At 46.7% G+C, this 26,267-nt stretch overlaps 1 protein-coding gene across 1 annotated transcript in view; it reads right to left on the bottom strand.

The window, feature by feature from the left end:
• LOC134402414 (cytochrome P450 2J5-like) overlaps positions 1–25,811 on the bottom strand; it is a 44,290-nt gene extending 18,479 nt beyond the window's left edge. Inside the window, exons 1-6 of the mRNA XM_063131844.1 lie at positions 25,642–25,811; positions 11,269–11,431; positions 9,724–9,873; positions 9,346–9,506; positions 5,509–5,685; positions 2,652–2,657 (exon numbers count right to left, since the gene is read on the bottom strand). Of these exons, the coding sequence (XP_062987914.1) occupies positions 2,652–2,657; positions 5,509–5,685; positions 9,346–9,506; positions 9,724–9,873; positions 11,269–11,431; positions 25,642–25,809 (825 nt within the window). The 5' untranslated portion in view covers positions 25,810–25,811. The remainder of the gene's footprint in view (positions 1–2,651; positions 2,658–5,508; positions 5,686–9,345; positions 9,507–9,723; positions 9,874–11,268; positions 11,432–25,641) is intronic.
• Between the last annotated feature and the right edge of the window lie 456 nt (positions 25,812–26,267).

Below are 26,267 nucleotides of genomic sequence, written 5' to 3'. Positions count from 1 at the left end.
TCAGTCTAACTCTGTCTCTAAGAGATATGCCTGCCAGCCAAAGCCACAAATCTATCTATTTTTCTCTGGTATGCACTTCAAATATTCTGCATTGCATCCCAGCAGTGCAGTCAGAGCCTGGCTCACAAGTATACAAAGTGAAGTGGAAGGGAAGTGGTAACAAAGCAAAGCAATGATATGCCAGATTCTAACATTTGCAGCAACAGGGCATCTGCAAAGAAGAGAGCCTCTCTCTCGACTGGCACCTTACTGTTTGTCATGAGAGTTTTTCTCTAAAGATGACCCTTCATCGCCCATGATGTGGAAATTTGAGAAAAAGGCCTCTGGCCCATTCTGTTTTGCCCTGTGGGCTGCTATGACTGACTTCTCCTTTCCCACATTTTGAATTGTGGATGCCTTGCCTCTGCTGAGCTCCAGGTACCCGACTGTACACCAAATCTGCAACAGGAAAGGTGCCCTCCTTGCCCAGGACTTCTTGCCTAAAGACTGGAGATCCCCTTAATGCCAAGGGCTGAAACTGCTCAATGTGCAACACCCCAAAGAGGAGGTTTGACAACCTGAATTTGAAGGATATGGCTCCAGCAGTTTTAAAAAACAATAATTTTAAAACTTTGAACTTTTTTTAAAAAATCTAAAAAAAAATGGATGAACAGATCTGATTCAAACGTGGCATGGCTAAATCTCTCCTTAAGAGCTATCATGGTGCCACCTTTTAACCCTTTATCTTTAAAAGTGTCATTTTTTTAAAAAAAAAATTTAAAACCTCAAACATTAAAAAAATCCTAAAACTCAATGGATGAACAGATCTGTTTCAAACTTGGCATAAATAAAGTCCTTGTTAAGCACAATCATGGTGCCAAGTTTCATCTCTTTGTCTTTTAAAATGACAGTTTTAAAAATAATAATTTAAAACCTCAAATATTTTTTTAAAAAATCCTACAAAATCAATGGATAAATGGATCTGTTTCAAATTTGGTATGGCTAAAGCTCTACCTAAAACCTATCATGTTGCCAAGCTTCATATCTTTAGCTTTAAAAATGACGGTTTTAGAAAGAATAATTTTAAAACCTCAATTTTTTAAAAAAAAATCTAAAAAATTCAATGGATTAACAGATCTGTTTCAAATTTGATGTGGCTAAAGCTCTACCTAAAACCTACCATGGTGCGAAGTTTCATCTCTTTATATTTAAAAAATTATGATTTAAAAAATTACAATTTTAAAACATCAATTTTTAAAAAATCCCTAAAAAATCATTGGAAGAATGGATCTGTTTCAAATTTGGCATCAATAAAGCCTTACCTAAGAGCTACCATTGTGCCAAGTTTCATGTCTTTATCTTTAAAAAATGACAGAGTTATAAGCATTTATGTTAATTCCCATTAGAGCTGCTCTTTGGCTGGGGAAGATTGGAAAAATCCGGATTTCCCCTACCCTCCCGGATTTGTCATCAAACACCCAGGGTGACCAGTCAAATGGTCACCCTAGTACTGACCTATGTGCAGACAGCATCTTCTGCTGCATGATTTGGCTGTTTTGGCTGAATGAGGCACTGAGTCACTCTATGGCCTTAGCGCTTTATCACGGGGCGAACTCCAGGATTGTCCCTGTGTGTCCATATGATGCACAGGGGTTCCCGGGATCAGGGAGGGATGATCCCGGGATCAGGGACAGATGATCCCTCCCTTGCCCTGGGATAGAGCCCTCCCTTTGGGCCTACTTTTTCTGCGGTCTAGGGCTGAGGCCATGACTGTGGAACATGTGGCCCGTTGCCACGTTTTGACCTGGCTCTGGCGATTACTCGTGCAAAGCCAGGAGCTGTGCCCATTGGGGTTTTGGTGGGGGGAGTGGGGGAAATAGTTATTTTTTAACAAAAAAAACCTTACCTAGAGCACAACCATTCGCGTGCTCCTTCCTCTTCAAAAATAAAAAATGGTGGGCACGACGCCTCTCTTCCTGAGGGCATCGCCCCTCACATGTAAATGGAGGAGGGATCTCATGTTAATCACAATGTGAGATCTTCCCTCCTCCGTCACGGACTATAAGGTAGGTCTAGCTATGGCCTATATCTCTTTCTTGAGTGTAGGTGTGTGTATTTGTGTGTGTGTGTGTGTGTGTTTGTAAGAAAGCTCTTTACTGTGTGTGTTTATTTTTTCTTTATCTGTGTGCTTTCTACTGTGGCAAAATCTGCACTACTGCTTTAGAACGGTTTATAACTGTAGTGAGCACTGTTGGGGCCCAGGACACACTCCGTATACAGTTTCCAAATGTTTTTGAAGTGTCATATCCTGCTTGGGGTAGATCTGGCCTGTGTTTCTTTTTGAGTTTTTTTTTTTACCATGGAAGTGACATAAGGCTTTAGCTTCCAGGAAAATATGGGAAATGGCTTCCATTAAAATATGTAGCGAAAAATGTTCTTGCATTGTTAATGTACTTTGACCCTAGTGTGTCCTTGCACAAATGTCACGTGCAAGTTCAGTGTTGGGCCACAGTAGAAGACTCACTACCAATGGCTAGCCCTGGGGCCCATCATGGCACAGAGACATCCCTGGCTGTGTGGCTCTGAGGATATTATTGTCAGTAGCATCATGATTTTGTGTGTTTTTGGGACTTCCCTTCCATCTTCCTGTGCACTTGTGAACATAAAGTCACTTGATTCTCTACTGGAACAAGAGAACGTGGATCTAAAGGAGTGCTTTTGTATGGTTGTGTGATTTAACCATTCCTCATTTGCACTTATAAACTTGAGGTTCATATGCCTGAGTGCTTCCTTTCTGTGGTAAGGGTTTCTGGCTGTGGGTGAATGGTAGACTGTTCCACCTCTGGTGAACCCCTTACTCAATTAACAATGATGCTCTTGGTTTAGACTCTGGTAACCTGTTTCCTGCCCCGTCACTCAGATTGGCCACCAATCACCATTGCATGGAGCCTAGGATGCAAGTTGGTCTTTAATGTAAAGCAAGGGGCAGAAGGTGAAGTAGAACTCTACAAGGCAAGACTAGTGGGCAAAGATGTCTACAGGAGAGTAGAGAAGACTTTGACGGAATCTTTGCCTGTACATGAACAGTGCTTCTCTACATGGAGAGATAATAGAGGAACTTTATATTCGGGCTGTGCTCTGCTCCATTTCGGATCCCCAAATCTGAATCAGAGCGGGCCAATTCGGACCTCTGAAGCCCAATTCCGAAGCAGATCAGGGGAGGTCTGGATCAGCGCAAAGCGGTTCGAAATGGTCCAATGCAATTTGAACTGTTCTGAAGCTCTGGACACGGTAAGTGGGTGGGGCGAGGGAAGCTTACATGGCGCCGCCACCACTCTCACAGTCCGTGTGGCAATGGTGGCGGAGCCAGGTAAGGGGAAGAGGGAGGGGCTTACCTGTATCTGTTGCAGCATGGGCGGCAGCTCCAAGTGATACCCAGGCCTCAAGGCAGAAACAGGCTGTGGCCTGTTTCTGCCTTGAGGACTGGGCCTTTTTTGATGCCGCCGCCCGGACTGAAATGGATGCAGGTAAATGGGAGGGAGGAGGGTCCATGTGGTGATGGCAGTGGAGCCAGATAAGGGGGCAGGGGGAGGGGGCTTACCTGCATCCATCATGGTCCAGGCGGCAGCTTCAACGGAGGCCCAAGCCTCAAGGTGGAAACAGGTGGCTTGTTTCTGCCTTGAGGCCTGGGCCGCAGTTGAAGCCGCCATCTGGACTGCTATGAACACAGGTAAGTGGGGGGGGGAGGGGGCATACCTGGCTCCACTGCCACCGCTGCAGTCGGTGAGTAGGTAATGGGACAGGGGGAGGGGGCTTACCTGGTCCCAGCTCAGCCGCTTTGCAAGCGATGGCAGCGCCAGCAGCGCCATGTAAGTGTGGGAGGGGAGGCTTACTTGGCTCCGCCACCCACCTCCACCACTATCCATGCAGTGGTGGATGGTGAAGCCAGGTAAGGGGGAGCAGGACCTATTTGGCCCCATTTTGTCCCCTCTTCCCCACTTACCTGCCTCTGCCGTCTGCCGCAGAGGCAAGTAAGTGAGAAAGCGGGTCAAAATGGGGTCTGAATCTCGATCCAGCCCTCCGGAACTCACTCTGGATCTGGTTCCGCACTGGATTGGGGTTGGGACGGATAGACCCGAAGCAGTTCGAGCAGGGTGCACAGTCTTACTCTATATGGAATACCCCCCAAGTTTCGCAACCGTCAAAATACAATACTTCTTAGTAAAACTGTTTTCTTTCCTTGACTAAAGAAAGCAATGGTCTCCTTTTTTGCTAAGCCTTTGTATGCATGTGGGACTGTAAGCACTTGTTCTGTTTTGACTTTTTTGTACTAGCTGCCTTTCTAATAGGAGGCAGCAATAATCTCATTGGTATTTAGGCATGCCAGTGTATTTGTGGCAGTGCTTGAGCTCTGCTGTGATACTACTGATTACTTTCATGATCAGCTGATCTGGATTAATTGCTCTTTCACACTTTCCCATGTATACAGCAAAACCATTGTGACATAATGGCTAAATTATTAGATATAGATAGTTCAGTGATAGGTTCAAATTCCTTAAGAACCATGAAATTCAGTGGATGCATAGGTGATCTTGAGCAAGTGACACAGCCTACTCCACATGAAGAGCCTGCTGGAGATTTGAGATCAATCGGAGGAGCTTTCCTCTGCATCCCAGCAGTGTGAGGCATCCATTATGGTGGAATATGGGAGAGGGTCTTCGCTGTTGTGGCATCTGGGTTGTGGAATGCCCTCCCATTGTAGACTCAACTGGTACAAACACTGCTTTTATTTCAGCACAAAGTTAAAATGTTGCTTTTTATCAAAGCATTTGAGGGCTATACTTGCCTAAATCTGCATAAAGATTTATTTGTTTTATTAGATTTTTTTTCTGGCATATATTTGTTAACGATATAATACATTTTTTTGCAGTGGAAATTATTTATTCTTCTATACTGTTTGAATTAATGTGAGATACAAATGAAATAATAATAATAATATAATGCATAAATAAAAATAATAAAATGAATAAGTTGAAACGATGAGCATGTACATAAGTTTCATGGAGTAATGTGGAATTAAAATATAATCAAATAATCACTTTGCTCAATCTGGAGGGTTAAAAAAATGATCTTTTTAGTTTTCTCAATGTGTATTTTTGTGTGGAATGGGCCCTAATCCGGAGTTATTTTTTTAGTATAGAAGCAAAGTCTTGGTGTAAAAGTCTCCACTCAGCAACAGCAAACCTATTATTTTGGGAGTTATGACAATATCTGCTTTTCTTTTTTATATATAGATATTTCAGTGGATGCTCTCGTATTTGGATTATAACTCATGCTAGTACCTGATTTTAAAATGGGTGATTTTGGGGAGGGCAACAGAATGAAAAGATTATATGAGGCATAGAAGAAATTACTGGTGACTCCTGAGACATAGCAGAAAATAGAAAAATACTTTACACGAGTCATATTCAAAGGAGGAAACATAAAGAGAACTTGGATGAGAAGTTTTCAAGTTCAGTATAGACTTACTTTCTCCATCTGAAGTAGATAGAAATCTATGAAATCCCGTGGCTCATGAAAGGACGATTGCTCCTTGTGCTTCTCTGTCTCCTCCCTTGCATGTGAAAGCACCAATTCAAAGGCGGCAATGGCTTTTTTGTGAGGTCCTGGAAGATGCTTCATGATCCATGGGAACATTTCATACAACTAGAAGGAAAATAAGCAAAATCCTGACAACATGAAGGGGGAGGCTGGGTAACACAAGCCAACCCCTTTGGATTAGCACTGCAGTATCATCCTCTGGTTTATTCTTAAAGCCTGACACCTTCATTGATTTCTTATTTATTGAAATGCTGGATTTGGCATCTTCTTCTGAAACCCACAATCTCTAGATTCTGGGGTGGAGAAGTGAAAGGGTTCACTGATATGTATAGAGGAGGGGGCTGCTTACCTTAGCAGCTAACCCTTTTGCAGCAAAGGGTTAGTGAGTGTGTTTGAACTTTAGTTACATAGCCACCATGGTAGGAATGGTTTACACGACATGCTAAGTCATGGCTCACATGACATGTTAAGTCATAATGTTTAGGGCAGAATGCTTAACCACTATGGCTTAGGATGTCATCTGAACAGGGCCACCCTCTTTCTTCTCCTTTTGTTTGCCAGAGAACATAACTCCAATGCAGGCACCAACAACGATGCTTCTGATGTGATGTTCTACTACATAAGCCTACGTTGTTAAGTGTAATATAAAAGTTTAGCATCCCAAACCCTTGATGAAGGCACCTGAGCTAGGTCCTTTGGGTTCCAGAAAGAAGAAGAGTGATCCAGAGTAAACCCAGTGAAGGGTAGTCATCACACAGGCACCACCAACAATGATGCTACAGCAAAGGTGATCTGCTTCCGCCATTTGAATTGGGTTTCCCTCCCTTCTATTCCAGCTCATCCTCTGCAGAATGGGATACCACAGGGAGGAGAGGTTCAGTGAACCCATAAGGAAGGATGAATCAGTTCAGACCAATCTCCAACATTACAACGCTCATGCACTTCTGCTGCTTTTTAAAAAAAAGGCAGCCGCAATATCCTGTTCGTTGGAGGCCATCGTACGCCATGTTTAAACAGAGGGGGAGATCTCACGATAAAAATAGTAGGGCTGTGCACGGACCCCCGATCAGCTTCTCTTCCAGATTTGCAACTTCCAGATCAGGTCCACTCCGCTCCGCAGCGTTCCGCCAATAGTCTGCTTCGCTTCACTGCCGAGCTCCGGATCCGAATCGGAGCTCCGATCCCCCCAATAGACTTGCATTGAAATCCAAATGCCTATAACTTTTTTCTGTTAATGTTAGAAACCTCAAAATTGGCACCATGAGACCTTATCCATGTATACACATTCATGCCATGCCTCAAACAAATCCAAGCATCCCCTGATTTTCGGGGAATTTTTGAAAATCCGATACCCCATTTTCAGAAATGGGATTTACTCTGACATTTTTACAGATACAAATGTGAAAGTGGGCACCATCACAGATGCCATCTAGATCCACATTCATGGCAAGCTTCAAGTAAATCCCATCATCCCCTGATTTTTTGTGATTTTACCGCTTTTAGCACACCCCCAATTCAAATCCAATGCTAGAACTCTGTCAGTTTTCATGTTAGAAACCTCAAAATCGCCACCATGACAGCTTATCCATGTATCCACCTTCATGCCTAGTTGGAAGGAAATCTGAGGCCCCACTGATTTTGGGGGAATATATGAAATATCCTCCACAAAGAACAGTATGCCCATAAGGAAACCATACCTGCCCATAGGGATGCATTGCAAACTGCTTGCCCATAGCAATCAATAGCACAGATGATTTGGGGGAAACAAGATTTTTTTTCCTAAATAAGGATCTTCATCTCAGGTGAAATACTTCCAAAAATGTACACACATACCAAGAGTGTGCAATGCAGCTACCTTTTATCACACAGAAGGATACCCTCCCTGAGTCAAAGCAAGAAACAAACAAACTATCCCTGCAAGGTGGGCACAGAGGAGGACAGGCAGCACTGGGAGCAAGTATGCCAGAAGTTTGTGGGATTGAACCACAAAGCCCAATATGTAGTAAGCCTATGCGGCAGGGTATTGCTATTTACTGTTTTACTCTGTACAGCACCATGTACATTGATGGTGATATATAAATAAATAAATAAATAAATAAATAATAGTACATCTCCCAGACACCAGGCGGGCAGAGAGGCAGGCAGAGATGTACGACTATGCCATAGATCCATGGGGAAGTAAGTCCCAGCAGATACCCCACCACAACAGCACCCAGGCTGGGGCAGGAAAGCAGGCATGTATCAGACATTTCTGGGGCACAAGGAAATGAGCAAGGGATTGTTTCAAAGCCAGTGATGCAAACCGTCCCTGTGAGGTGGGATCAGCACAGAGAGATGCCGTTTCTTTTGCATCCCATAACTAGCGGTCTAGTAGGATAAGTGTACAGCTTTGTGATCCTTGCTTCAGAGTTGATTGACTGCACTGTGATCACAGCCGTTAATAATGTTAATAATAGCACTACTAATTAATACTAATACTAATACTAATACTAAACACAACAATAAAGAGTTGAACCACAATGAAAGCCTGCCTGATTTAACTGAAGAGGGAAAGCCAGGAGAGCTTGGGTTATGGGTGTATAATAAATGTAATAAATAAATAACCAAACAAAGGAGGGGTGGAATTAAAAGCAGCAGTATTGCTGAATCACAACAACAAAAGGAATATTTTTTTTAAAAAAAAGTTTATGTCTGTCTTTTACCAGTAAGAGAAAAGTGGACGTGCCCAGGGGGAGGGGGTACTATGCCCATTTGACTGGCCCTGTCTAGGGACCAGTCTTTAAGAAGCTAACTTACACTTCAACTCATGACAGGCAGTAGCTTCTTCCACTGGTTAATCTTTGGAGGGCTCTGATGACCCTCCAAGGGCAGGAGTGTGCACTGAGCATGTCCACATGCCCTAGGGGACCTCATCCCCTTGCACTACATCTATTCAGTTGTTCACCAAGGTTAGGGTGGGTAATACTGCTGTTTTTCCTATCTGTTATTTATTTGCTTAGTATATGATTTCAGGTTGTGTTTGTGCGTATCTGTACAGCACCATGTACATTGATGGTGCTATATAAATAAATAAATAAATAAATAATAATAATAATAATAATAATAATAATAATAATAATAGCTACTGTTTCAAAAAACACCGGAAAAGTCCGTTCAGAGACTAAGAAAGAAAAGTTTCCCAGTATCCCAAGTTACTAAGTATTTCATTTTGCTTATCCTCCGCTCCAACTTTGGGATCGGAGGATGCTACGTCAGGTGATCATGATTGGGAGTTGAATCTGCTTCTCAGCACTTCAAAAAAAGGTAACTCTCCCATTTTTACCCTATTTTAAAAAAAAATTATAGCAAGCAAACTGCAGCACGCAAAGTGCTGAAATTAGGCATAAAATATCCTCCACCCATGACTCTCTAAGCACAGCGAGATTCAAGGAGGTAGCTTGAAAAACAAAAAGTTATCCGCTAATCTTTTCCGCAATGCAATCCTATGGGGGGAAAATATCCAAAATGGCGGATGGAGCGCTCCACGAAAAGAGAAGCAATTCGCTTGTGGTCGCTTCTCTTCGCCATGCTCCGCTAGCCCCCCAATTCGCTTCTCCTCTGCCTGTAGTGGAGGCGGATCACCTCGGTTCACTGTTGCTTCTCCGAACTGAAGACGAGCGGATCACAGCCCGAAAAAATAGCATGAGATTCTCACCCCCCCCATCATGCTAGACACTATAGGTCTAGCTGAGGCCTAAGTCAGTAAGAAAGAAAAAGCCTACTCACAATATGAAAGCTGCTGAATATAAATTTTAAGCCAACATCAACAGCTTCAACTAGTTTCTGGAATTTTTCATCTTGAAGAGAAAACCGGTGTCCAAATGTCACAGCACAAATCACGTTGGAGACTGCATTGGTGATGGGCAAGGAAGGGTCAAGTGGCTGCCCTGAAAATGGAGGCATATTGATATTAATCCAGCATCTCCTATTAATACCCAGAGTGGGATTTCATAGTGGTGCATAGGAGGCAATAGGGATTTACGGCAATGTATTTTTGCATTAGAAATCAAGTAACATGTGTGAAATTGCATTCAAGTATACAGAGCACAAAAAGATTTCTGCACATTGGGACACATGTCGGCATCATTTCCTAGCATTACATACCCTTTGCACGTGCAAAAGTCTCCACCAGCTGCTGGGCCTCCTCTTGTATTTGGTGCTCCATGCCTTTCTTCCCCAGACCCAGCTTCCGCAGAGTCAATAGAGCAAACCGTCTCTGCTGTTTCCAGGTGTGGCCGTTTGAAAGTATAATACCTGAAGCCATCAAGAACGAATGAGAAATTGCTACTCACAAACTGCATGTTAAAATCATGACGTTGCCAGCCTAGAAAAGTCAACATCTGCTGGAGATCAGGCCCGTGCATCCAAAGGCGGCCCATTCTTTTAGCAACTAAGAACTGTATTGCTGAGGCAGAATCCATCTAGTACAGTTACTGATACCACTGACAACACTGCTTTCTTCTGCAGCAGAACAACTTGTGTATCCATTCCAAAACTTTGAGACTTGGATCTATGGAACTCCCAGCCACAGTTTTAATAAAGCCCCATAGTAAATCTCACAGTAAAGGAATGGTGCTTATAAAAAGTTCAACTAATGCTAAAACTCTTTTGCTTATACAAATTCAGCTTCCCAGTTTCTAAGGTGTAGGCATGTGATTGATACAACTAGAGAGACATTTTAAAAATTAAGAAGATTATTATACAAATTAAAGGAATGATTTACACAGGGGTATGTATCACTTTATGAATAATAGGCTGAGATTTTTTTAAATAGGCTTGGTTACTTTTTATAATATGTAAGAGAGTCTTCCCCAGGCTAATGAGCACTCAGGTTTCTCCCCTGAACCCCACCCTACCCAATCCCACACAGCCAGAAATCAAGGCTGTACAGCAGTCTTCCTCTTCCTCTTTCTGATTCTTCTGTCTTCTAATGTGATTCCTTTCCTTGAAATCCCCTCTGGTCAGACCTCTGCATCAATCCTTCTGGTGCTGGGTTATGTTGCCTGCTTGAAGCTCCACCATAATCTCACACCCTCCTGCTCTCCTGAGACACCATCTCTGTCTTGAAGACTTTTTGCCAGCAAGGTCCTCTCAAACTAGAAGTCTTCTGTCTTTTCCCAGTTCTGAGCTCTGCTTCCTTGATCTCTCTTCAAACTAGGGATAGATGGAGCCACGTCTGTCTGGTTGTGGTGGGCACCAATTGAGCCATCCATTGCATATATCACTGCCTTAAGGGGATCATTTGTGCAAGTTGTCTATTGCAGAAGTAACTGAGTTCCCTTATGTGTATATTGGCGGCTCAGTTAGGGGACAGGGCAGCTCTCTGGGGTAGGCACTCTTCCCCCCCCCCCGACACTGACATGGTAGCCAGGCTGGTAGGAGGAGGAGGGCACTTCATTTTCCTCTTCCTGTCCATGCTATTGCAGTGGCAGTTGTGCTAGCAAGGAAGGAGGAGGAAGAGAAGGATGTCCCAGGTGCCCAGGCCATCCCTCCTGCCAAATCCTGTCTCAATCCTCTTAACAACTGTAAATACATTTGAATTGCTATTTCCTGATTTCACCTGCTTATGATATCGCCAGTATACTGAAACTTCATAGGGTTTTCTCTAGAAAAAATTAGCGGTACAAGATTTGACCCTTCCCAACTTACCCCTTTCTCTTCCTACAGCTTTTACGAAATGAGATGATGGTCGATCAGAGAATGCTTCTTCATGGTTGACCAGCACTTCTTTCAGAGCTTGGAATCCAGACACAATTATCACAGGCTGATGTCCTAGCCACAAACAGGAAATATTTCCATATTGCTTTGCTATCTGCAAATTGGTTCAAAATACAAAACAGAAATGTGGCAATCAAACAAATCAGATTATTTCAATCTTATACACGAACACCAGCCTTCCTTACATCCTCATCTCTGCAGCTTGGGCCAAGTGCAGCATGTCTCCTCTCTGCCTTCTCTCTCCCAGTTTTCCTTTAGGAATATAGGAATATTGGAAGCTGCCTTATAGTTACTTAGAACATTGGTCCATCTAGCACAGTATTGTTGACCCTGACTGGCTGTAAACTTCTGGGTTTCAGGCTGGATTCTTCCCTCGCCCAACCTGGAGCAGCAAGGGCCTGAATCTGGGACCTTCTGCATGCAAAGGATGAGCTCTGCCATATTGAACTATGGCCCCTGTTTAGGTGTGATGCCTCATGGTCCACACCTTGTGAGGATTATCCCGGTGTTGGAGGGTGGTGGTTGCAGGAGTTTGCTCCGGTTGTGGTGTTGTCAGGTCGAGCACGGCATGCGCAGCCACACTGGCCTGATTTCTGGGGATTTTTTCGCCCGCCGCACAATTTATGCAAGTACGAAAGAGTACAATTCGTGTAGATCGGCGGCGGCGCCCACAGCTGTGACGGTGGCAACAGCGGCTGAAGTGGCGCTGCTTCTGTTGTTCAATGCCGCAACCCCCTCAGGCTGGGCACAGGGGAGCCAATTGGGATTGGGGGAGGACCCACAGGGGGCATAGCAAGCGGTGGCAGGAGGATGGGAACGAGTGGCATTGTTGAGCGGCAACATTGACAAGGCAGGGATGCTGCCATTTCCTTTTGTGGGTGATGACAGACATATTGTGATCCAAGGACAGCCGTCTGCATGGGCACTCTGTGCCTTTGCATCCCATCACGCCTCTGAGGTTTGCCGGCGACGACCAGCCCTGTGCCCTTCCCCCCCCATCCCAACATCCTTCGCACCACATGTATTCAATAAAATGCATTCAAACTGCACGACGTCTAGTCTTCCTGAGTCTACCCCAAAGGGCAAACCCTGCTCATTGGCATCTTTAGCAGAAAGAAGGGGGGCTCATCAGTTTCCGCACCAGTGGAGGTTCGAAACCACCGTCACTCCCCCCCCGCCAGGAAATGCAGTCGGTAGGATATGGGAGTGTATTGACACAGTGCAAAGGAGCCCAAGGGCAGGTCGTCCCCCCTGGGCTGAGGGTTCCCTGACCGCCAGGAAATGCAGTCTGTAGGATATGGGAGTGTATTGGCACAGTGCAAAGGCAGATCCCCCCTCCGAGCTGATTGTTCCCTGACCTTTTGCCTGCCGCTGCGTGACTGATGCAAGATGGCCGCCCACCCTCACTTGTTGCCCCCTTACAGCCAGCTGCCGCGTACCCACACCAATAGGCACACAGCCCTGCATGCCTCTACTGTGCCCATCATTCCCCGCTCGCCTTTACATCATCCGTGCAGCATAAACCACTGGGATGAGGACAGTACCTGTGGCTGCCCACCGCGACAGGTCACCAACTTCCCATTACAGTTGGATGCCCGCCTTCCCGAAAAGTCACCCACACAGAGGTACCGAGCTGCACATAACCCACACATCCACCACACACACCCCAACCACTCAGCAGACACTTTTTCGGTCCTCCATTTGTGCGCAAAGCGGACCCATTTGGTTAAAAAAAAGCCGCTGCGCCACTGCCACAGCTGCGCACGGGGCGCAAAAGGCGGAGGAGGTTTGACCGAAGCCGCTGACCACTCCCCTTAGCATACCTTTTCCTGACCAGTGCTGACCTCCCCAGAAACTGCGATGACCTCATTTCGTCCCACACCTCTGCCTCCCGTATCGAAATTAGCACGCACCGACAGAAAAAGCCGCACTTAAAGCCGTTTCATAAATGACGGGAAAACAGAGGTTTCACCACAGGATGAACACGGATCCCGGTGAACATCATGTGGATCTGTAAAGACGACGATGGTATGTAATGTGCGCTACAGCCCCGTCTAGCAACGGCCTCAGATTCCTACTTCATTCTCCTGGAATATTCCCTCTTCCACCCTTCCTTATGTTTCCCCATAAGTTTCAAGGGAATCCCATCATCCCCTGGTTTTTGGGGAATTTTTGAAAATCGGGCACCCCATTCACACCCCTTTCGATAGCGCCATCAATTTGCACGTTAAAAACCTCAAACTCGCCACCATGATAGCTTATCCATGTGTCCACATGGATGCCCAGACTCAAGGCAATCCCATCATCCCCTGATTTTTGGCGGGGCTCTAACCTCTAATGCACCACCCATAAACCTAATTCACACCCCTTTCGAAAGCTCCGTCAATTTGCACGTTAGAAACCTCAAACTCGGCACCATGATAGTTTATCCACATGGACGCCGAGTTTCAAGGGAATCCCATAACCCCCTGATTTTGGGGGAATTTTTGAAAATCGGGCACCCCATTCACACCCCTTTCTATAGCTCCGTCAATTTGCATGTTAGAAACCTCAAACTCACCACCATGATAGCTAATCCATGTGTCCACATGGACGCCCAGACTCAAGGCAATCCCATCATCCCCTGATTTTTGGCGGGGCTTAAACCTTTTAACTCACCCCAAATCAAGTCCCATTCTACAACTACGTCAATTTGCACATCAGAAACCTATCCTTTGGTCCCATGACAGCTTACCCATGTGTCCACATGGACGCCAAGTTTCAAGCCAATCCCATCATCCCCTGATGTTAGGGGAAGTTTTGAAAATCCGACACTCCAGTATGTCAGGGATTTAAAGTTGCAATGCAGATAGCTCAATGCGGCCAGTTCCAAGGAAATCCCAACATGCCATGAGATAACCCTAAATCTTCTTCCACACTTGAAAAATAGATTTTTGAACTTGATAAAGTCTAAGTGAGCGCAGGAAGGACTTCTCCCCTGAGTCAAAGCAAGACACCATCCCTGCAAGGCGGGAAGGAGAGAAGGGAGGAAAGGCAGGCAGGCAGCATGCATTGTAGTGCCGCAAGGGTGGCTTGAGCACTAACGCATAGCAAACCAACCCATAAGCGGGCGCAAAGAGGAAGTGAGGCAAAGATGGCTGGTTGTTTCTTTCTAAGCCAGTAGTTACGCATTGAGGGGCACAGAGGAGGACGACTGGGAGCAAGCGTGCCAGAGGGCGCTGGGCACGAACGGCAAAGCCCATCTCCCAGGCACCAGGCAGGCAGAGAGGCAGGCAGAGCAGGCGAGGAGTCAGTCCTGGCAGATGCCCCACTACAGTAGCACCCTGGGTGGGGGAAAGCAGGCAGGCAGGCAGGCAGGCAGGCATGGGTTGGCGGGCCCAGAAAAGCTGGTACCTTGCACAAGTAAGCCATAGATCTGCGGGGGAGTCAGTCCCAGCAGATCCAGCTATCTCACAAGGACGGCTCCCAGGCAGGCGGGCAGGCGCATCCACTGTAGTGGCTGTGCTCAACTCGGTGCACTACAAGAGGAGTTGAAGTGAGAGCTCACTTCTCAGAAAACTTAAACTGTCCATGCGCACTAAGTGGCTGTGCTACGGGAGATCGGTGGACTACTGGAGTACCTCCCGCACATAGGGGAAGACAATGAGTTGAAGTGAGAGGTTGCTTCTCAAAGAGGGGGTTACAGCGGAAGAGGGGTGGGACAACACTGGGGAGAGAAGCTCGACCAGCTGCTGCTACTAATCCTCACCCACATCCTGGAGGACCACAGCATCCACAGTAGTGGTTGTGGTGAAGTCAATGGCTGTCATGAGTTGAAGTGAGAGCTCACTTCTCAGAAAACTTAAACTGTCTGTACGCATGAAGTGGCTGTGCTACTGGAGATCGGTGGACTGCTGGAGCTTAGCTCACGCACATAGAGGAAGTCCATGAGTTCAAGTGACAGCTTGCTTCTCAAAGAGGGGGTTACAGCAGAAGAGGGGTGGGACAACACTGGGGAGAGAAGCTCGACCAGCTGCTGCGACTAATCCTCACCCACATCCTGGAGGAACACAGCATCCACCACGAAGTGGCTGTGGTGAAGTCGATGACTGTCATGAGTTGAAGTGAGAGCTCACTTCTCAGAAAACTTAAACTGTCCGTATGCACGAAGTGGCTGTGCTACGGGAGATTGGTGGACTCCTGGAGTACAGCAGGCAGGAAGGCAGGCAGGCGGGCATGGGCAGGCAGGCATGCATGTAGGCGGGCGGGCGGGCGGGCAGGCATGGGCCGGTGGTCACAAAGGAGCTGGTACCTTGCACAGGTATGCCATAGATCTCTGGGGGAGTGAGTCCTAGCAGATCCAGCTACCACACAAGGATGGCTCCCAGGCAGGCGGGCATGGGCAGGCAGGCAGGCACAGGCAGGCATGGGTCGGTGGGCACAAAGGAGCTGGTACCTTGCACAGGTATGCCATAGATCTCTGGGGGAGTGAGTCCCAGCAGATCCAGCTACCTCACAAGGACGGCTCCCAGGCAGGCGGGCATGGGCAGGCAGACAGGCAGGCAGGCATGGGCAGGCAGGCGGGCAGGCAAGCAGGCAAAAAGGAGCTAGTACTTATTGAAGCAGTTACTTTGAGTGTGGAAGATTTGTGTGCAGGCTTGGAGCATTAACGTTGCTGCTGGATGTAAAGTGGAAGTGTTGGATGACATGGAAAAACCAAGCCTCAGCCAGAACCTTCCAAAGGGCAACCCGTGGACTGCTGGAGTTTTCCTCCTGTTCCCGGTGGCTGGGACAGGTCTCGGCTTCTCAAAGCCATGGCACTGGTGCGTATGCACTGCAGCTTCTCATACGAGAGCTGTCCCACGGACGACCAGTGCATTACTGGATCTTAGCTTTTTCTCAGAGGGGAAGTCCATGAGTTTAAGTGACAGCTTGCTTCTCAAAGAGGGGTTACAGGGGAGGAGGAAGAGGGGTGGGATGAGACTGCAGAGAGAGCCTTGGCCAGCTGCTGCTCCTCATCACCCACATCCTGGAGGACCACCGCCTCCACAGTAGTGGCTGTGCTGAAGTCAATGACTTCCATGAGTTGCAGTGTGAGTGAGCTTCTCAAAGGCGAGGACTCTCCTGTTTCATTTTCACAGCGAGACAGGCAGCCGCAGTCACACACACAACCACACACACAATGACAGCTTTTGCACAGAGGCTCATGAGTTGAAGTTACAGCTTGCTTCTCAAAACCATACTTCTGGATCAGGGAGTACGTCTTCCACTCCCAGGGCACTCCAAAGGGCGACCCGTGGACTGCTGAAGCAGCCTGGCTAGTGGTGGTGGTGCCAGGCATTGCCTTGCCCCCTGCTTGCACCTCACCCAAAAACGTGCAGTCAATCATGGAGTCTTTTGGAACTGGGTGGAAAACTATCCGGATGAGTTTACTAAGCTGTACCAGACGCCACAGAAATGAAATGAAATCCATTGTGGTGCTTTGCCCTCACACAGTCACACACACACGGACGGACGGTGACAAACTCTGCCTACAGCTTTTGTAGAGGCTCATGATGCCCACCAGGCAGGAAGTATTCTTCTTTAGGGGAAGATTCAGCCTGGCAGTGCCTGCTACGTCGTCTACTGTGGTAGTAAGGAAGAGATAGCCTGAATTTGACGGAGTGAACTGAATTGTAGAAGGACTACAGCCTGCCTGCCTGTATGTAAGGCGAAGAAGGCATGACCTTACTGAGAGAGACGAATCGAATGATTCAGAGTTGATGTTGTGAACTGAAACACAGCCACATAATAATAATAATAATAATAATAAGAAGAAGAAGAAGAAGAAGAAGAAGAAGAAGAAGAAGAAGAAGAAGAAGAAGAAAAAGCCTGCCTGCCTGAACTGTAGTCTGCCTGCTAACCGAAGGAGGGGTGGAATTAAAGGGAGGGGAGCCTGCCTGTCACTCCCACGAGGGCTTGAGGGTGGGGTATCCCAGCAGGGGCAGATTGCCCTTCAGAAAGACCAGCTGCTCCACCAAGTCCGGCTCCAAGCGAGAGCGGTGAGGGGTCACTATGTCGCCTGCTATAGAGAACACCCTCTCACTTGGAACACTGGTGGGTGGGCAGCTGAGTCGATCCATGGCCACCCGCGACAGGTCCGGCCAAATCTGAAAGCGGGATGACCAGTAGGCCAGGGGGTCCATGGAGCAGTCCTCCATGGGCTCTGCCAGGTAACGCTGCACGGCGGTTGCAGCATCATCCTGGCCGGTGGCTGGGGAGGGTCACTGCCCAACCATGGTGTGCAGAGCCTCTGCCCAAAACCCCTGGCCTGTGCTCCTGCTGGGAGGATGCAGGTGAGGCTGCTGCTGGTGCTGCTGCTGCTGACGCTGCGGGGAGTGGCGGCCAGCTCCTCTGCCTCACTCTGCCCTACACTCTTGGTCCGTGCTGCCCGCACTTCACCCACCGGCATTTCCACCCAGTGCTGCCTGGTATTTGGCCCACAAAGCCCATCCTTCACACGAGGGTCACACATGGCTGCCAACATGGCTGCCAACATGGCTGCCAACATTTTTGTGAACCGCCCAGAGAGCTCCGGCTATTAGGCGGTATAGAAATGTAATAAATAAATAAATAAATAAACAAACATGTGGACCCTGTCTGTTTGGATGGGCTCCAGCCTCCACGTCAGGCCGTCCCTCAGCCTAGTCACCACTTCGCGTACCTCGGGCTCGAAGCGCCTGCCGGTGACGGGATCCTTGTACTCCAGAAACTCGCCCATCTGTTTCTGGAGATGCCTGCATACAGGGATCACCTGGCTGAGGAGGGCAGAGCTAGTGCTCAGGGTCTCGGTGGCCTCAAGGAATGGCTGGAGGACCGCCACCAGCTGGGACATGGCGTCCCACTGCTGCTTGCACAGGGATGGGTGGACGCCCATGTCCCTGACCCTGAACAAGTCATGGATGGCACGCTGTTGCTTCACCATACGCTCCAGCATCAGGTAGGTGGAGTTCCAGCGTGACACCATGTCTTGCACTAGCCTGTGCTGCGGGAAATTCAACTCCTCCTGCTTCTCCTGCAGCAAGCGACTGCCCTTGACGCTGTGGTGGAAATGCCCTGCCACCTTTCTGCAGCTCTCCAGGAGGTTACGGATACCGGACAGGGGACCGAGGTTGGCCTTGCTGCCAATCCCAAGGCCATCCCTCACCACCAGGTTCAAGATGTGCGGATGCAGCGGACGCCCTCGAATCCGCCGTCGCGCACCGCCTTCACCATGTTGGCTCCCCCGTCCATGACCATGTAACCGTGGGTGACCTTCTGCCCAGCTAGCCACCCATCCACCATGCGGTTCATGGCCTCTGTAATCTCCCCTGCCGTGTGGGACTGGTCCATCACTTGCGTATGGAGGAGGGCCCAGCAGTAGCCCTCCTTGCCAGTCCCTCTAGTGCTGAATGATGCTTCCTGCCCCACGGCTGCCCACCAGTGAGCCGTCAGGGACAGGTAAGCGTGCACTCCGCCCTCGCTGGACCAAATGTCCGAGGTGAAGTGCACCATCCGTGCCTCTGCCTGGCACAGACGACCCAGCACTAACTCCCTGCAGGAACGGTACAGGGAAGGCACCACCCGCCTGCTCAGGGTGGTGCGACACGGCAGCTTATAGTATGGCACCACAAGCGCCATCAGCCTCTTGAAGCCTGCGTTGTCGACGAGGCTGAATGGCTGGTCATCCAATGCCACCATCTCACCGATTGACGTGGTGATCTTGGTGGGCATTGGAAAACCCCATCTTGTGGGTCCATACTTCCCCCACCCCTTGTCCTGCAGGGTTGCCTGCCTAACCCTTGTGGGGATGGGAGATGGAGTGCTTAGAGTGGCAGTGCCAGCAGCAGCCTTCGGCTTTCCCCTGGAACCAGTCGCCTTGCCCGCCTCTTTCCCCAGCAAGATTGACTGGTGCTGCCTCTGAAGATGCATCTTCATGCTGCTGGTTCCATAATGCCCTGTAGATGAACCCCTGCTTAGGGTGAGTTTGCAGTGGCGACAGACAGCAAAACGGGGATCCGCTCCCAACTCAAAGTGGTCCCACACTATACTTGTCTTTCGCTTCCGTTGTGACACCACCAATTGCCTGCCTGAGCTCTCTGGTGTTGCCACAGAAACAGGGGTTGCAGCGGAAGAGGTGTGGGATGAGACTGGGGAGAGAACCTCGGCCTGCTGCTGCTCCTCCTCAGCACCCACATCCTGGAGGACCACCGCCTCCTCCTCCCCCTCCACTGTGCTGAGAAAAACCTCTTTTAGGAGGTCTGGAGACAGGTCCATCAGCGGGCTCATGGGCTCAAAGGATAATGAAGGAGTTGGGGATAGTCCTCCTCCTCCTCTAATGGCACTGCTGCCACGTGCCTCTTGCAAAGGGGCATTTTTCCCATTCCCACCCTCAGAAAGAGAACGCCGGGCAGAAGTTGCAGAAGAAAGTGACTCTGCCTGCTGCTTCTCCTTCTTCTGTTTGGAGCAGCCAGCCAAGGAGTTGCCCATTTGATTTTCACAGCAGGAGAGGCAGCCTGCTTACTGGTGCCAGCCTGACCCTTGCCTTGACCACTGCTTTCAGCACGCCCCGCCACAGACATGCGCCTGCTCCCTCTTCTCATGATGATATTATACTAATACTACTAATGATATCTATAAGAATATACTAATACTACTAATAATATGTATAAGAATAAAATATTAATACTAAGAATAATATGTATAAGAATATAATAATATGTATAAGAATATACTATATGTAGGGAAATGGCACAAGAAGTTTGTGTATGCTTTGCCCAAACAGGATTTGAAATGCTCAATCTGTGGCTGTTGCACTTCACAAGCAGTGCACACAGCACACTCACACAATAACATAGTCACACACAGAGTCCAAGTAACAGAGAGAAGAAATAGAGAATAATTTTTTGGGGTATTTTTTTGTATATAGAAGGAAGAAGGAAGATGAAACACAGTCAGGCTTTAAGAGAGGGGAGGGGGGGGGCGACAACCAAACTAACAAAGAAACACACACTCCAAAATTTAAAAATAAAGTTTATACTAAATCAAAGTAAGGGAAAAACACAGAGCAAACTAAGCAAAAAGTCAGAAAGAAGCAAACAAACACACACACACGTGCCAAGCTAAATCCTAATCTATCTCCAAAGTCCAAACACAGCAGCAGCACCTATAATTAACTCCTCTCTCCATGAACGCCAACCCACAAAGAGACACAAAGCAGAAAGATCTCAGGGTGGCTCTGCCTTAGTCCCCACTCCAACGCTGGGATTGGAGGATGCTTCATGAGGTGATCAATTCTCATCAGGATTGGGAGTTGAATGTGCCTGTCATCGCTTCAAAAAAACACACAAAAAAACCCACCAAACTGCCGGTTTACCCGCGCTGTCCCTGTTTGTTGACCCGATTTTTTAAAAAATATAGCACGTGAACTGCACCACGCAGAGAGCTGAGAGTATGCTCAAAATGACCCCCATCCACGACTCTCTAAGCACAAGAATTTTCAGAAAGATAGCATCAAAAACAACACAGTTATCCCCCTTTCTTTTCCGCAATGGAATCCTATGGGCGAAATGTTTCAAGATGGCGATAGAAGCGGACCGTGGAAACCGGAGCGCTCCGAAAATGGCCGCTTCTCTTCACTTTGCTTCTAGGGGTCCGCGGTCCGCTTCTACTCTGCCTCTGGGCAAGGCGGAGCAGGCCAATTCGCTCCTGCTTCTGCGCTTCTAATCGGAGCGGAGCACATGCCTACTTGATGCTATGGAGAAAAGATGTGACATTATGCTTAAAATGTTACATTACACCACATTACTAAAAGAAAATAGATCCCAATTAAGATTGGGAAATTTTCTCCAATTACATGCAAAATTTAATAGGTGGCATTTGAGTCTGTTTGTGCTTTTCCTCCCAGCAGGTCCTATTCAATTTGTCAAAGATGTTTTTCAGATTCCTTCTCTGGAGAAAGCACAATCTTCCATTTGTCTAGTGTTTAAACAAGCGGCTACATTTCTTACTTCCTTTTTTAATACACAAGTCTGTGGTTGCAAAATCTAAAGGCCACAGAGGGACATCCGAATATTGCATCTATCTATCTATCTATCTATCTATCTATCTATCTATCTATCAATCTATCTAATCACTGTAGTATTTACTAGGGGTGTGCACGGACCCCCCACTCCGCTTCACTTGCAGATCCGCCATTTTCCGGATCGGGCCGCTCCGCCCCGCCCCCGCTCCACCCACTTCCGCTCCGCTCCGCTCGGAGCTCCGGATCCGGATCCGGAGCTCCGTTTCCCCCCCCCCCATAGGCTTGCATTGAAAGCTAAAAAATTATACAACTTTTTTTCTGTTCAAGTTAGAAACCTCACATTTGGCACCATGACACCTCATGGGGGTATACACACGCACGCCAAGTTTCAAAGCAATCCCATCATCCCCTGATTTTTGGGGAATTTTTGAAAATCGGGCACCCCATTCACACCCCTTTCCATAGCTCCGTCAATTTGCACGTTAGAAACCTCAAACTCGCCACCATGAAAGCTTATCCAGGGATACATACGCCGCATGCCGAGACTCAAGGCAGTCCCATCATCCCCTGTTTTTTGGCGGGGCTTAAACCTGCAAAATTTGGAACTTCCAAAACTCCAAGTGAGCGCAGGAAGGACTTCTCCCCTGAGTCAAAGCCACACACACACAACCTCCCTGCGAGGTGGGCAGGGGAGGAGGGAGGGAAGGCAGGCAGGCATGCAGCTGGCATTTCTGGGGGCATAAGGAAGTGAGCCAAGGATAAGCCAGTAATGCATATAAAATGGAATAAATCAATAAATAAACAAAGGAGGGGTGGAATTAAAAGCAGCAGTGTTGCTCAATAAACAGCAAGAAGATTTTTTTTTTTTAAATGCTATATCTGTCTTTTACCAGCAATAGGGGGACGTGCCCGGGGGAGGGGGAAGCAGCTGCCAGTTCAACTCAAGACAGCCACCAACAGCTCTGAGATTAAGAAGTAAACGCTCACTTCAACTCATAACAGGCATCGCTCCACCACTAAAAAGTGAACATTCACTTCAACTCATGATAGGCATTGCTCCACCGTTTTACTCTCTTTGGAAGGCTCTAATGGCCTTCCAGTGCAGGAGAGAGTGGGGGCACGTCCACAATGAGATGCCCTAGGGGAGCTCATCCCCTTGCACCACATCTTTTCAGTTGTTCCCCAAAGTTAGGGTGGGGAGCAGTGCTGTGTTTCTATCTCTTATTCTTGGCTTAGTATATGATTTCAGGTTGTGTTTGTGCATTTGGTGGGGCTACTGTGTTAAAAAACACGGGGAAAAGCCCGTTCAGATGAAGAAAGAGAAGTTTCCCAGAATCCCAAGTTACCTGTTTTGCCTATGCCCTCCTCTAACTTTGGGATCATCATGACCGGGAGCTGACTCTGCCCCTCAGCCCTTTGAAAAAGGTATTTTTCCCGCCAATTTTTTAAAAACTTCTAGCGCGCGACCCGTACGACGCAGAAAGTTGAGAGTAGTCTCAAAATGACCCCCATCCACGACTCTCTGTGCACAAGAATTTTCAGAACGATAGCTTAACCCCCCCCAGTTATCCCCGATTCTTTCCCTCAATGCAATCCTATGGTCGAAAAGCCGAAAACGCCGTTTGAGCCGCGCGGTTGACCCGATTTTCAAAAAAATATAGCACGCGACCCACACGACGCAGAGAGGTGAGAGTGGTCTCAAAATGACCCCCATCCACGACTCTCTGAGCACAAGAATTTCCAGAACGATAGCTTCAAAAACAACCTAGTTATGCATGATTATTTGCCACAATGCAATCCTATGGGCGAAATGTTTTCAAGATGGCGACCGGAGCGCTCCGCCTGAACTAGGAGCTCTGAAAAATGGTCGCTTCTCTTCGCCTTGCTTCTAGGGGTCCGCGGTCCGCTCCTACTCCGCCTCTGGGTAAGGCGGAGCAGGCCAATCCGCTACTGCTTCTACGCGCTCCTAATCGGAGCGGATCACACCCCTAGTATTTACTTTTTTACCTTTTGTGGAAGCCATTACCTGCTTTTAATGCATTTGAATCTGCATTTTGTGATTCCCACACAAACACACGGCATTGATCGTTTCTTTAATAGAAATTGTGTATTTTTTACTACCATTGTAAGAGATTTTAAGTGTATTTCTAATTACAGGATATGACTTACCATATAAAATAAATGTGTGATGCACCATAAGAAGCGTCTTCATAATGTTTTGGCTACAACAACTTTATGTTTAATAAGCTAAGGCACTGATGGTAAATTTTATTATTGATTTTACTATGTTTGTACAATCAATTGTATTTTGTTAAATAGTTGATATTCTTAAACTTCAATCCTTGAAACGCTTCAGTGGGAATAAGTCCCACTGAACACAGGGCAGCTTATTTCTGACTGGACACACATAGGATCACACTGTTGATTGCACCTGGTGACAGATTTGCTTAATTCAGTTGAATAAACTGAGCTGTCTTAAGTATATGGGGTAGTGGAAAAAGAAAGTCTCTCAAATATCACAATACATATGTGCAGCATCCTCTTCTCAGTCCATGCAGACCTAATACAAATAATTCTGATAGTAGTGGTACAATGCCACTATTGTCCGTAGACAGAAATATTCAAAATATATATTGGAGCATCCAGGAATGAAACAACAAGAAGAACAGGTTTAATATAATACGGAAATATTTGATCATAAAGAGACCTAAACCTATGTATATCAGACCCAGGGAGTGAAAGACTGCACAAGGTCTAAAGTAGCACCAGAATCTGGCTGCGAGTCTGGAGGAGTGAGTTTATGTCAGTTCTTCTTAACACCCATGAAATTATGAGTAGGAGATTTTTTTAAAAGCATTTCCAAGAGCAGCTCCTTGCACAGAACATTAGAGGTGTTAATGCTTGAGGTTAGAATTAGAAACACATAAATGTAGCAAGATGTTGACTGTCTACAAGAGGGCTCAGCTGGCACATCAGCTGCAACTAAAGAAACGCTGTCTTACAAAGGATGTTCTGGGTGTGCCCCTGCACATCCTAATTTCCTGGGGCTGTCTCTGCTTTCCCTCCTCCACTGCTTTTAAGGAGGACAGGAAAGTACCATTGGCATCCCTGGGGGAACAATGAACTTTCCAGAGGCCCTGGAAAATGAGCTTTCCTGCCCACTCCACTGTTCTAATTGGGAGTGCAAGAGGGGAAAGGATAATTTCTCTCCCCCCCCCACTGCACCAATTGGGACCTTAAGGGCCCAATTGGAGTAGTGGTGGAGGGCAAGAAAGTGTGGATTCTCCTCCTCTACTCCTATTAGGTTCTTTAAGGTGCACACCCTAATGAAATGAGCTGTGCACATCTATGCTAACCTGGTCATTGTTGCCAGAGATTATAGGACTGAAAGGAACACCCTGCACCTGTTCCAACAATGTGATAGGCACACTCTCCAGCACAAGTAACTCACCTGCACCCACAACAAGCACATTACATTCTTCTTTAGTGCTGGTACTAATTGGAGCTACAGTATGTCTTTTTCTAATCCATTTTATTAGGCATGATACTGTGCATTCAGCTGGTTATACAAGCACGGATTTCAAAATTGTGTAATACAAGTTGGCCCTAAAACAAAAAGCTGTTCAGGATAATACATTCCATCCACCCTCCCATTCAGTTTCCCACTTTCCCACAATACTCAGTAAGCATGCAGTGGCTTCTGAGCATGTTCAGTCTACATTGGGCTGTTTGGTGTCCTCTCCCTTTTCCCCTCTAAATATTTTTTGTGGTTTAGATGACAAGGGATATTATTAAATAGTTTCTGATAAGCATAATCCTGAGTTCTTCTATATTTCATATATATTCTTCATTGTATTGTACTTTAACATGCTGTTTACCAATAAGATAACCTTTGGACCAAAAATAGTATACAAATAAATCTTAAGCACAGTTTGTGGAGAAAAATCAAATCACAGTTAAAGGACATAAATATTGAATTACAGTGAAAGCATTTGTTATTTGTTGAACCTGTGTGCCAACAGCTTTCCAAAAAAGTTTGTTTCATGAAAATTAGTCAACAGGAAGACAGTGAAAAAAAGCTAACCAACTCCTGACTTTGAATTATATATATAAAATAAAAATAATATTGAAATACTTTTTAATATCACATTTGTTCCACAATGTTTTATTAACACAACTCTGTTGTCCATAGTCACCACAGAAAGGAAACAATTTAAAATTCTCTACACTCCATCTCTTTCTCAGCTTAATAAGTTATGGAAAAAATATTTTTAAAGAAGTACCTTAATGGCAAGATCTTCAGAAATTCTAATTCCAATTCTCCACATTCCTCCAATGACAGGAAGGGAAAGAGGCCCAGGAGGGTAGTGTCTGCGTGTCCAGAGTTGTCTCAGGAAGACCAAAATCAGAAGAGCCACCAGCAGAGCAATCAGAAGTCCCTGTATCCCCATCATTCTCCTGCCTTCTCTTTCTCTTTGACGGTTGCTAAAATATCTGGATATGTTGACTCTGCTCTTCCTGGCTTCCTTTTGCCTTCCTTAAAGATATTGCCAGTTCTTTCTCTTATTCCCTTTTAACGTCTATTTATATTCTCCAATTGCAAAACAACAAAAACAAATAAGCATCATCTCTTCTGATATCATATCCATGTAGCCTTGCAATTTGGTCCTCCAGGCATGTGTCACAGTAGCACAATGTGTGATGGAACATGGCTAGTTCTGGAATGTGTAAATCTAATAATTGGAATGAGGAGTGTTTAATTAGAGATGCCACTCTAATTCTGCTCAAAGCTAACATGGGACCATTTTGTGGGGTGGGGATTGCCCTAAATATTCAGAAAAATCAGTGTATCATACGTTGATGAAATATATATTAACCTTAGAAGAGTCCTTCCGGATCAGACAAAAGG

The sequence above is a fragment of the Elgaria multicarinata genome, chromosome 8 (genome assembly GCF_023053635.1).
Source record: "Elgaria multicarinata webbii isolate HBS135686 ecotype San Diego chromosome 8, rElgMul1.1.pri, whole genome shotgun sequence".
NCBI classification, from domain to species: Eukaryota; Metazoa; Chordata; class Lepidosauria; order Squamata; family Anguidae; genus Elgaria; species Elgaria multicarinata.
This window is presented reverse-complemented; position numbering and strand designations above follow the sequence as displayed.